The sequence below is a fragment of the Engystomops pustulosus genome, chromosome 1, assembly GCF_040894005.1.
Source record: "Engystomops pustulosus chromosome 1, aEngPut4.maternal, whole genome shotgun sequence".
Classification (NCBI taxonomy): Eukaryota; Metazoa; Chordata; class Amphibia; order Anura; family Leptodactylidae; genus Engystomops; species Engystomops pustulosus.
The window spans coordinates 74871291-74885290 of NC_092411.1; the positions used below are offsets into that span (position 1 = coordinate 74871291).

Sequence of the window (14000 nt, forward strand, 5' to 3'; positions counted from 1 at the left end):
TAGAGTGCTGGCATTCTTTGATTCTTTGCATAGCATAATATTCTGCTAAGTATGATATTTTGACAAGTATGCTACAGTTACACATTGCAGTTAGAGAGGGCAGGAGACAGGTAAGAAGGCAGAGAAAAATGAACAATTATGTTTGTCTAAAAAATCTTTTCTCTTTTTCTCTGTTTGCTATGGTTGTTTTACTTGCCTACCGTCCATCTATTCCACCAGTACCAACTATTCACATTAATGCCTAACTTCTTCACTCACCCTTGTAAACCACTCACACACTCTATACTTTATGTAACCTTACTAACTTATCACTGCTCTGTTGAGAAGCAAGAAATAACTTCTTATAAATCTCTGAAGCATCTTTTGTCTCTTTTATTTCTCCATCGACTTTGTATATAATATAGCGGCCGATGGCTGGTTCAAGCAGCAGCATTTTTGTTTATTAAATTATTATATTCTCTTCCCTTCTAAAGACTGGCTGGACCATTATACAAGCTCGTATACCTTATGTGTCACCCCTTCACCTTCATAGCCTTTAAGCTCTTACGAGCAACCCCATAATTTCTATTTTTCCATATGACTGTTTGTACTTTGTAATGCAGTATTTTTCATATATGTGCTCTATGATTTGTAAAGCACTACAAAATATGATGGAGCTATATAAATAAAGATTATTATTATTATATGCTATATTATATGCACTTGTATGATTCTGGAAAACCCAGAATTGACAATTTTGTTTCAGCCAATTGACAACAAAAAAGGATGTGTAGCTAAAAATAACTGTACTAATGTATTATACTTGTGGAGCCAGGACATGACTTTGTACTTTAAGCACATGAATAGTTATCTTATAAAATAAAGTGAAGTATGATGTACTGTTTGTTTTTCTTTTGTTATTGTGTTATTTTACATGTAGCTCTTAGATACATACGGTATATGTGATGCTGAATAACATCCATTATTTATACTTTTTTGAAGAAAGCATTCATTCTAGGTGAGAACACTAATGTTGGAGAGAGCTTCTTATGAGGGTGGATGAGGAGATAGATGTGATTAGTACCATAATGTCAAGGAGTGTTTAGGGATATTTCATCCATATTTAAACATTTAACTTTGTCTCATAGCCATGGTTTAGATGTGATTTAGATTTACTTTTTGTAATCTTTTTAGATTATGCCATGGTTAAAGTGCCACAGAACTCAAGCTTACCTCACTACCGCTTTCCATCTGAAGGGCAGTCATACATTTCAGTTCCTGGAGAAGCGTTTCTGAGCAAATGTAAGTTTTTATAAGACTGGAGAATTATTGGTTGGACTAAATGGATATATCTTTTTTTTTTACTCTATTAACTGTAACTATGGAAGAATATCTTGTAACTGCTGCTGGTCTTATAGAGAAATATATTGTCAAATAGTGAATGAGACTATGATTTGGGGAGTAGTTTCTTTTAGAATCATTTGCTATGTCAGTGATAGTAAACTTTTGTAGTGCACTACCCACTTTGGCTGTTAGAGTGGGGTCTTGGGTGGGGGACTTCCCATTATGATGTCCATATTTCCTACTACAGCATTTGGATTGGCGTTATTCTAATAAAACATCCCCTATTTTCCAATACCCTTAAAACATATCACATTATCTCTTAGCTCCTTTGGAGTACACAGACATAATACCCCATGATGATGACAGGATGTAATAATTTAGGAAGAAGCAGCAGCATTACGTCCTGATCCAGTGAATTAAGTGTTCTCTTTATTCATCAGTAATACATGCAACTTTTCGACACTTGGTCTTTGCCAAGCATTGGATGGATTTCTGATGAATAAAGATAACACTTGATTTATTGCATCACAATGAAGTTCTGCTTCTTCTTCCTATATTGTTCCTTCCTGGAGCCATGCTACAGGGATATTTTGGCAGCATGCACTTTCCATTATCTAAGACCCAGGCCCAGATTGGGCAAATTTGGTTGCTGTTCCATACCTTGTTTTTCCAAACCTTATAATTTGACATTATTTTTTCATATTCCAGTGCTGCTACAAATCCTTATATATATATATATATATATATATATATATATATATATATATATATTATATGTTATGTAAACCACTACTCTCCTCCTTTAGGTGTTCTGTGGTTTTATTAAGATACTGTAGATACATGCAGGTGACTTTTCTCTCATAGAAACACATTTCATATGAGGTCATCAGGAAATTATTGCATCAATCCTTTAAAGTAATCTTTTGCAGTGGTTAAGAAGTGTCTATTGTTATAGGCTGTTTATCTTCTTTAATCCTACAGCTCATTTTATTGGAAATAAGAATAAAATAATTTTCTAACAATGTTTTATTTTATTTTTGGAATTCTGTACATTTTCAGTAAAATACAAATGATAAGTCTTGTAGCTTAAAAAATGTCCTACTCCATGTCGCCATACATTATGTGATGATAAGGTACTTCCCAGCAGTGAAAAAGCAATTTAAATAATTTATATCTTCTTACGCCTTAGAACTTGATATATATTTTTTCAAAGCTAACCTTTTCTTCATCAGAAGGGCAATGAATTTGTTGAGGGAGAAGTTGATTCTTTTTTTCACTTTCCTTTAAATCACTATGCCTTATGAGGCAGGGTAGCCATATAAGGTGCCATTATGTTTGCATTTTATGCCATCTGCCCATGATTTATAATGGGTCTCTCACTTTATATAAACTCATAGTCTTCCATCCTAAAATCTTAGGGCAGATTCTATGTAAAAGTCAGCTAAAAGAGGAGTTAGTGATCCAATGAGATAATAAAGAATAGTTCCTACTTCTTGTGCAATACAAACATATGTGATTGATTCACAATGCACACATTGCCAGGAGTTTGATCTACATTAGCTGTGGGCTAACCCACCCCTGATTGACATATATAGTATGTCATAAAGAGAAAGCTGTAGTGATGAGAGACCATAAAAATGCTCTGCCTTATCTAAACAACAGAAGTAGGCAGCAACCTGAACATCCCATGCACTGCTCATGTTCAGGGAGGGTCAATAGAGATTCAACTTAGTATTTTCAACACAGGCTTTACATATTGGTCTTGAAAAGGAATATTTGCAGGGTTACATTATATTTTCACAGCTGGTAATATGGTTACCATCCCCATCTCAGCTCCATTACTCATTTCTGTTACTTCAGAACCCAATGAGGCTCATTTACTAAGGTCCGTGGACCGAGATTCTGTCGGGTTTCCCGAATATATCCTTTTTGCACCGAATTGCTCCGGGTTTTTGGCGCACGTGATCGGATTGTGACGCATTGGCGACGGCTTGCATGCGACAGAAATGGGGGGGCATGCCGTCGGACAATCCAACGAATTCGGACAAACCGCGGAATTTCAAAATGAAATTGTGTCGCAAGATCAAGCACTTACATGCACCAGGAAGAAGAAGGTGAACTTCGGCGGACCTCAGCGCGGAAGCAACACATGCAGGAAATTGGAAGCACGACCGTAGTGAATCGCGGCAGACGAGAATCCTCGTCGGACAATTGACAGCGGGGATCGCGACAGGACCGGGTAAGTAAATGTGCCCCAGTATGTTAATATGGCCCCCTACTGGGCAGTCCTAGACTATATGCTCCAGCCCCACCTCAGTGCACATTGGGTGCTAAAACTAAAGGTACTAACGGAGGCTGGAGAAAAAAATTACAACTGCAACAATCAGTGAAACAGCTCCTATTGAAGAATTTAGAGAGTTTGTGATAGTGTTGAAATGTCATCTATAAAGGAATTAGGGTAGCTGCAGTGATTTGTGTCTTATGTATGAAAAAGGACATGATTATTTATCAAGTTGTGACAATGACTGTAATGAACACAAATAGGTTTGCCTTATAAATTCTATATTTCTGTAGCCAAAAATTAATTATTTATTATAGACAAAGCCAATGCTATTTTGCTCATTTTCACATTTTCCATCTTTTTTAAAAAGCAGCAAAAACACTTGATGGTTTTGGGACAATTTTATAAAGCGTTTGCTGTCTTGAGAATGTACTAGTTTAAGCAGTTCTGCTTGCAGCTGTAAGAATGGAGGCTTGCAGCTTATAACTAGTTAACAGATATGTGTGCTTTTCCTCCAGTCAATATCTTCTCTAGTCGGAGTGGAAACCACTTTTCGCTGCCCCATGTTGTTCATAAATCATTTCTCGTTTTGTGCCTTCACTTCCGAGTTCATACAAAGTATTCACATTCCGTTCCAAAAAAAAAACATCTGTCCCCATCGCTTTTCTGTCTCATTAGACTCTGTGGAAAGCAATTTCATGTCCTGTTTTAAATCATTCCCACTTGTTTACAGTTTTCATTTTGTAGATTTAAAGTGCGACTCTTGTGCTGATATTTTTTATTCTTGGGAGGTTTAGGTGCTCAGTACATCCTTCAGTGTGCGCCTTAACAGGTCTTATTGAGGAATACTGGCAGAGACGTACCAGGAGTAGAGATCTACTAAAATGTCGGGAATGCGGGGAGCCTAAATTTCACAATGCGGTGGCATCAATTATGATGGGGATGTGATGTGTTGACAAGGGAGCATTCTTAAATGAGCAGAATATTTCTTTGTTGGGTGAGAGTTGTGTGTAATGTGTCTTCTTTTAACTCTTATTTGTTTAAGCTCGTACAACCATTGTTGGATTGCTCTACCACACTATGCATCACCACTACAAGCAGATAAAACCCAGCGAAACAAGGTATGTGTGTTCAATCACAAAACTCATTTCTTCCTTTCTTTAAGAAAGCTGTAACATACTTGTAGAGATTTTTGGATTATTTTTAGGTACAAAATGTATCATATTTTCTCCTATTTGGCTACGACTTGAATACAAGAAATGAATTGTAAAAAAACACTGTGGAACAAAGATTATCAGTTGGCTTCAGCTACAATCCAGTTTTCAATCTATTCTTGGAATTTTCTTTTATTGCTTCCTGATGTATATTTGTAAGTATGGGTTAGATAGAAACAGAAGTGACAACAGATCATAAGAAGTAACATACATTATGATCAGTTTATCTAGTGGCTACAATAAAAGCAAAGATCTGTTCTGTATTATAAAAAAAATCTATTTAATTTTGGTTTCATCTGTGAAACTCTATGTGTACACATGAACGGAGTGGATTTTATAGGCAGTGGCGTAACTATAGTCCTCTGGGCCCCAGGGCAAAATTCCCAACAGCCCACCCCCACCCCCACCCCCCAGTATGCATAAAAACATTGAACACCATCCACCAGTAGCCATAATTAATGTCCTCCCCCCTCACCAGTAGCCATAATTGATGTCCCCCCCTCACCAGTAGCCATAATTAATTGCCCACCCTCACCAGTAGCCATGATTAATGTCCCCCCAGCAGTAGCCATAATAATTAATGCCCCCCCTCACCAGTAGCCATAATTAATGTCCCCCCTCACCAGTAGCCATGATTAATGTCCCCCCCAGCAGTAGCCATAATAATTAATGCCACCCCCTCCCCAGTAGTCATAATTAATGTCCCCCCAGCAATAGCCGTGATTAATGTCCCCCATAGGTATATCCCCTGAAATAGCCATTTCCTAACTTTCACCTATGCCCCCCCAAACAGGGCCCCATATATTTAATCAAAATAAAAAATAAAACTCTTACCTAGTTATTCTGCTCCTCTTTGCGCTCTCTCTCCTCTGAAGATTGGCGCAGGCGACGGCTGATGACGCGTCTGCCAGGTCAGGTGCCGAGTCTTGGCCTCAGCAGAACCGGCGCAGGCAGACACGTCACTAAGCCTGCGTCAGCCTAAGTGATCGATGTGGTGCGTGGGGACGGACGATGAGGTGGGTGGAACGGTGGGCGGTTCGGGGGCCCATTCTTATTTTGAATTGTGACACAAATTAAAACATCTGCCCGCTGTGCTGCGCCGAGTTATCTGACTGGCAACGGGCCCGGTCTCAGTCGCGACCCCTGTGACTGCGATCGGTACGCCACTGTTTATAGGGCATGACTGAGCAGTGCTTTACTGAGCTGGGAGTTTCTCATACGTCATGTGATCTATCCAGGGGAACCTATCAAATTGTACTTTCAGTCCTTTCCATGGTCAAAAAGAAGAGCTGCAGAGAATGTTGTTAAAATATTTCGGAAAAAAATATTGTATAACATATTTCATCTAGAGATGCGCAATGTGGTGAAGTTTTCTTATACATATTGATACTGATCCTCAAACTCACTTACATGAGTAATAAGTCCATAGATATACAGCATAACTTTAGAAGGCAATCATCTGGAGTTTAAATTCTGCACAGGGAACTGACCAGGCATAGTACCTACCTGTGAAGTTTTGGGGCTCTGCCCCTTTCTCAAGCCTGTAACTCACAAAGTCCATCCTCCATATAAATGGTTAGTCACTTGATCTGCCAACCATAAGCTGTGGCTAACCATTTATATGGTGGATGGACTTCCTGATGCGCATGCTTGAGAACAGGATGCAGCCCGTAGTGTTGCAGGCATGTACTGCACTTTGTCAATTCCTTGTGAAGGATCTGTATCATGATGGATACCCTTCTAAAGTTATGCTGTATATCTATGGACTTATTACCCATGTAATAGTTATATATACAAGTTTGAAGTGGCGGATTGGAATCCCAACATAAAGGGGCATATTTATCAGGACCTCTGCGCACCGCCAGTGGCGCAGAGGCCCTGAAATAATCACAAATGCTAGCTTATTGCTAGCTTTTGCGATTATATTCCCCAATCCGCCACCTTCACGCCAGTGGGGCGTGAAGGGGCGTGAAGGTGTGGCGCGGCCGGCCCACTCCCGTCCGCCCGCGCCCCCCCGCTCGGTCCCCGCGCCTGCGCACTCGCTGCCGGCGACTTTTCATACGTGAAAAGCCGCCGGCTGCGGTTTTTTCTACGCCAGGCAGAAGCCTCTTGATGTGTCGGGCTGTGAATTCGCAGCGGCGGGGCGATAATACGCTGGCGCACGAGTGCCAGCGTATGATAAATATCCCCCAAGGTCTCTAATTACATGTGGGTTTGTTCTTTTTCTTGTATCCTTGACAAATTAATTGTGGTTAAAGCGGTTGGCTACAATTTCTAATCCGGATGACAAGACATCAATATCCAAATTTTTAGAAAAGAATCTGTAGGAACGGTGCTTTAACCCAAGACTAGGATGTGCTAAAGATCTTGCTGTGTGCCACCTTTTACACCTGTGTAGTAAAATATATATATGTTTTACATGTTTTATTTAACAATCGCTAAAATCAGCAATACAATTTGTGTACATGCGTTTCAAATTCATATAGCACCGCGCCGTTAATATCTAGAGACCCATGGATCAGTTACGTTATGGAAAAAGAGCAGTGGAAAGACTTCCTGCATTCGGGTAATGCAATTTACAATGTAGTAAAAGATACTACTTATAACACTAGGCCAGTTATCTTGTATCTACTGATTGCATTATAGGTGGAATAGTTCTGCATGTGCTATACTAGTATCTTTTACACAGCGCTACATTGTATATTGTAGTACCCAAATGCAGGAAGTCTTTTTACTGCTCTATTTCAACATTGGAAACTGATCCATGGATCTTTAGATATTTATGAGAGTGTGCCATATGAATTTGAAATGCATGTAGGACTAACAACTTTACTATATCTGGTAGTTGGAAACTCTTTTGTGTTCTGCTATAGCTGGACAGTGGTATATGAGGGTGGTTTTGTGGGTTGGCATAGATATTTTTGACCCCAAATTCATGCAAATAAATGTACATTAGAAAACTGAGATATCATGATAGCAGGGAAGTACAGGCAGTCCCCGGGTTACATACAAGATAGGGTCCAGAGGTTTATTCTTAATTTGAATTTGTATGTAAGTCGAAACTTTATATTTTATAATTGAAGTTCTAGACAAATTTTTTTCTTTTGCCCCAGTGACAATTGGAGTTTCAAAATTTTTGCTGTAATGGGACCAAGGATTATACATAAAACTTCATTACAAATAACATTACAGCTGATCAATGCAGTCTGGGATTATAGTAAAGCATCCAGAGAGCCTCACCAGAGGTCACAGTGGGCAGAGGGATCCGTCTGTAACTATAAGTTGTCTGTAAGAAGAGGACCGCCTGTAATGTCATACTAACCTCCTGGGGCATGAAAAGTTCAAATCACGATAGTGGGGGTCTGTTCCAGTCCACTACTGTGTACAGGTGGTCCCCTACTTAAGAACACTCGACTTACATACGACCCCTAGTTACAAACGGACCTCTGGATATTGGTAATTTATTGTACTTTAGTTCTAGGCTACAGTAAACAGCTGTAACAGTTACCAAATGTGTCTGTAATGAAGCTTTAGTGTTAATATTGATTCTTATGACAACCCAACATTTTTAAAATCCAATTGTCACAGAGACCAAAAAAGTTCTGGCTGGGATTACAATGATAAAATATACAGTTCCGACTTACATACAAATTCAACTTAAGAACAAACCTACAGACCCTATCTTGTATGTAACCTGGGGACAGTCTGTATTATTAAAAGGTTAATCGATGAGACAGTGTGGTTAACTGGAGAATGGACTGTAGTTCAATGTCATAGATAGATTTATAAACAGCAGGCTTCACATCTAACATAGCATCTAATAATTTAAATAGTCATCTTTTGGACAGAAATGGTAAATCAAAGTTATCATGCAGATGCCATGTGCTTCCCCTGGCCCAGAAGTCGGGCTAAGCGCAATGCTGGGTGCAGAAAGGGGGGTGGGGATGGGTGCTCCGTGTCCCTCACTTCTCTATAGGAAGTTGAGGACCTACTCTCTCTTTGTTGGTGTGGTTGCTGGCTTGATCAAGGTGTGGTGGGTTACAATGGGCCATTGTACTCACTGCACTGTGTCTGTGTGTAATGGACCTCAATAGTGCCCATGAGCTGGCCACAGTTTGCACTTAACGTTATTTAATTATTTCAAGTTGTATATCCCTTCAATTGTCCCTTGTATGTAACATTTTGTGCTGCAAAGGCCTGCACTATATCAGAATGAATTAAGACGGGAGTACTGTAAAATAAGTCCAAGAGCACTATCAGCATTAAGTATGCTGATAATACAGGAAAATCCAGAGGAGGAAGGCTTCCAAAGATCTCTGTCATTTTTTTTGATAGATGTAGGTTATCTACTTACTGTAAGGTATCTGTCAAGAACTAATAGACCTCTCAGTTTCTTTTAGTTCTGTAGCAAAACCATAGAAAATCTGGCACTGAATAGATGGGCTTAATGATGAGAAAGAAGTCCTAACGATAGATGATCAATATCAGATAAACAGAGGTCTGACACCTTTCCAATCTGCTGTTTGAAGAGACCGCAGGGCTCAAACTAACAATGTAGTCTTTTTATTACTTACTAAGCACAGCACTATACCTTATACCAGTGATGGCAAACCCTCTAGATGCCGAGTGCCCAAACTACATCCAAAACGCACATATTTTTCGCAAAGTGCCGATTTGACAATTTAAACAGTAACTTATTACTCCCTGCTCTGACACATGTTTAAATTGTATAGGCACCTGAGGACACCAATACAGTAGAAAGAAGGAGAAAAAGCTTTGGTTATCATTGTAGCTTCCTTCTATTGTCTTGGGCTGCCTGGAACTGCAAGAGACCTTGAGTCTTGTCTGGCGAAGTCTGCAGTGGGTGATGGCACGGGTGCCCATAGAGAGGGCTCTAAGTGCCACCTCTGGCACCCGTACCATAGGTTTGCCACTACTGCCTTATACAGTGGCTAAAGTAAGTATTACAAACTAAGTGCCATTTACTTGAATAGGATTTAGCCAGGAGTTCTCGGTTATGATTTTCCTCCACTCTGATAGTGATCACGTAAATAACTAAATATACCAGAATATCCATTTACTGTAGTATTTTAGGTTAAACAATAATGGTAAAGGAGGAAGTCATATTTTTGTTCTTATGTATAAAAAAACTGTGAAACATTTTTGAGATGACTATGTAAAATTGCAATAAAAATTTGCCTTGTGGAGAGGTTTTAGAGCTTTTCATTGTATATAAAGCTGAATGGTTATCTTTGTATGCTGAATAGCACAATGGGAAAGTATATTTTCCACTACTAACATTTTTTATATTCACTTTTTCTCTTTGGCTTTTAAAATTATCCTAATGGTCGGTAAGAGCACTTCCATAGACACAGCATTTTCAAAAAGTACAAAAAGTATCTTATCATTGAGTAAAGAGCCATAGTACGGTAGTAAGCAGCTTGAGGAAAGGATGTGAGGAATAAGCTTACTTTGTGTTTGTAACTTTAAAAATTAAGAGGACTCCATTCTGACACCATTCCAGAGCATTCTGTGCTATTATTCTCCACTATCTACTGTCAGGTGGTCGTTGACTAGAGCAGACAGAATGGGACTGCCCACTTGACAGTGAGAAACTGAAGGTGGGGGCTGGTGATAAAATTCCAACTATGCTAGAATCAGTGAACCTGGTATAGGGCAGACTCCACATATTGGGGCACATGCACTCATGTTCTTCATGAATCTGGCACCCTCTGCACTGCTCTTACAGAGTACACCACTTTTTTTGGTGCACCTTTAACATGGGCAGTGTGACACGTTTTTCTGACTTTGCATGTTAAATCTGGCGCACGGTGCTATTGAGCTTTGCAACGCCCCCTTCAGTGCAGAAATGTGGCGCGGACACTTCTTAAATACCTGCAGTTTGCACAGAAAAGAATGTGCAAAGTCCAGCAGAAAACTTGTGCACAGCCCTTAGTAAATGTGCCCCATTGTATCAAAAAGTATATTTATTATATATTAGTATATTATGTATTTTAAAAAATGACTATTAAAATCTGCACATAATGTTTTTCAGGTAGTCATTCCCCTTTGACAAATAGACAGATATTAATATCATACAATAATATTGATATGATTTAAATGCTATTTTTGAGTGCCACAGTGGAGTGCGCGGGAGTGGCAGGAAGAGAGTGTGATTTTAAATAGCGTTCTTCCTGCAGAAATACTGATATTTTTTAGGGTGGATTTGCAACATGTCCTTGCAGCGGAGGGCTGGAACATATCCCACTGACTGCTTATACTGTTCCTGCTCCTGTTCCATCATTAAAAGCAAGAGGTGTGAATATTGGCAGCAGACAGTAATTGGGTGTTTAGATAATTCGCTGTGATGTAACTTTATATGGACAGTTATATAGCTTGGGACCTCCCAGTACTGTATATTCAGTGAAGGTTAGAGATGGATGCTCTACTCTTGCATCCATCCCCTATATGCTATTAAGGAGGAATCAGGATGTAAAAATGCTGCTTGCTACATCTTTCCATCCTGTGTTTCCCACAGTATAAGAAGTTTACTGTGTAGATGGAGGCAAAGAGGATGCCTCCAGTAGAGGAGGCATTCTGGGAGAGCTTGACTTCAGCTCAGAGAACTCCGCCTACCTGACTTTATACGACCATTTTACATCTAACTTCAAAGTTGATTTTCTGGATGTCACCATACAGGGGTAATCATAAGCTTCTTGACAAAATACTGGTCATGGTTCAGTAGGTTGCTTACTGCTGTAGGATCCCTTTAACATTAGTCCAGTGCTATCTGAGCTGTGCACTGTTGATGCAATATCAGTATACTATGGAGACTTACATTGATAAATTAAATTACATTACATTAAAAAAAAACGTAATTAAAATCATAACTAGACAATAGTGTTGAGTCAGTAGCTCCGGCGTTAACTCTATAAATACCATCGACTTCACCAAGAGCAATGATCCACCAAAACATGGTGGCGAGCAGTGTTCCTGGCATGTTTGTGCCGATGCGCACTCACTACATTGATCACTAGTAGAGAACCCTGTGAGAAATGAGTATATTGAAAAGGTGATACAACTATGACTGCCAACACACAGTTGTCAATTTACGCATACATTTGTAACAGAGGGATGTTATATTACAGAATAGACGTTCACCAGAGTGAAAGTATATAAACAGGAGTTTATAAATAAAAGAATTATAACAGGAGTATCCATTGGCATATACAGTATGTGGACCATAACCCGGCCATGCCTACAATGAGCACTTTGTCAATGACATATTGTCAGTACTTTTTCAATATTAGTGACAAAATAACCACAAGAAACAAAGTTTAATATAAAAGTCCATTCTAACAGTAGTTGGAAATCAAACAATTGTCGGCCCTCTTCTCTCTGGAATACTGGAATGTATGATTGGCAATCTTTTCCCTACATTCTTCAATGTTCTGGTTTTCTACAAATTAACATTATTTGACAGTTTCTAATTCATAAGACATGGTTTTTGTCCAATATATATTTGTATATGTATGTTCTTTCCACTACAATAACATGGATAACTATCTCCTTATAGATTGTAACCATATCGCTTTTATTACGTGATGTTTGCCTCTGTATATCACAAGGATGGCTTTCTCTCAAGTCTTGTTAATATATGCTCCAGCTTTTTGCTCTATGCAAAAAAGATCGGACCTATTTATATCATTCTTCAATGCAGGGACACTAACTTTACAGCATGGGGAATCCATAATTTGTTTTTCAGACATTTCAATTACTTGCTTATCATTATTTCACATTGAGGCAACATTCTTATTCATGTTCCCTGGTGGATGTGTGTTTATATGCATGCTTAGTGACAAATATATATCACAGAGCTGCGGCTTTGCTTGTTTTCATTTAGTTCCCTGCTGATGAGATTACAGATCTGAGAGATCATGCTCTGCTGCCTTTACTGGGCATATGACAGATCCAGAGACCAAAAATGGAATCATTGCATGATCCGGGTATGAGCTATGAGAAGTAATTCATCATCCATCTTATCAAAGGAAATTCAGAAATATCCCATTCCCCTCCATAGAAAATGTATTAGCAACGGGACAACACTACTTTGAAAGAATTTTATTTATGTGCTGTTAGAAGTTGAAACGTTGGACTGTGCTAATATTTCATAATGGAAGCACCTGCTGGCAGTAGCTTTCAGAGGCTGGGTTCACACAGGGGCAAGTATAGTGTGAACCACAAAAACAGAAACATTAGGAGAGCTAGACAGTAGTACCGATAATGCATTCTTTTATTTTTAAATAAAGTTACAGCATTTTAGAGGCAAAAAGAAGAGAAAAAAGAAAGGAACATAAATAGGTCAACAGAGGACAATGGGTCGTATAATAGTATTTGTTTCATAATCTTCAGAAAAAAGTCCCCAAGGAAAAGTGCTCAACTGGAGGTCTCATGAGTGCTGCTTATAGACCAACACATGCCTTCCTGAAATAATGCAGAATCCACAAAGAAAAAGATTCTTTCGATCTGATTGAATGTGGCACACTGACACTTAGGGATGGCATGCGGTTAATTGCTGGGCCCAACTCCCCTAACAAATCGACAATACGTCAGAAAAATAAGGTAAGGTAAGATAAAATCTAAGGTAAAAAAGGGCAGGCCCAAAATTATACATTTTCCGACTCCAAAATTATTTTTTTCTCTGAATATCAGCCTGACTTTACACATTCTAAAAATTCAGCTTTATTTGTGAAATTATCTTTTTATTTCTTTGGCACACATTGGCTCACGTTTACTTATCCGTCCCGTTGTGATCCTTGCTGTGCGTTGTCCGAGGATTCGGGTCTGCCGCAATTCACTATGGTCGTGCGCACAATTTCCTGCATGTGTCAATTCCCCGCTGAGGTCCGCCGGAGTTCACCTTCTTCTTCCTGGTGCATGTGAGTGCTTGATCTTGCAACACAATATCGTTTTTAAATTCCGCGGTTTGTCTGAATCAGTCGGGTTGTCCGACGGCACGCCCCCCCGATTTGTGTCATGCCCCCCGATGCGCCACAATCCGATCGTTTTACCAGGTAAAAGATGTTCTAAATTTCCAACTCCTCTGGAAACAATGTCACATAAATGTAGGACACCAGTCATCATAGGACGGGCATTCTCAGACAGTGTAGAAATGTATTTCT

At 39.2% G+C, this 14000-nt stretch overlaps 1 protein-coding gene across 2 annotated transcripts in view; it reads left to right on the forward strand.

Moving 5' to 3' along the window:
- ADGRD1 (adhesion G protein-coupled receptor D1) overlaps nt 1-14000 on the forward strand; it is a 430427-nt gene that overhangs the window by 87416 nt on the left and 329011 nt on the right. For both annotated transcript variants that reach the window (XM_072144407.1, XM_072144408.1), the window contains 2 exons: nt 1174-1281; nt 4650-4725. In XM_072144407.1, coding sequence (XP_072000508.1) covers nt 1174-1281; nt 4650-4725 — 184 coding nt within the window. The remainder of the gene's footprint in view (nt 1-1173; nt 1282-4649; nt 4726-14000) is intronic.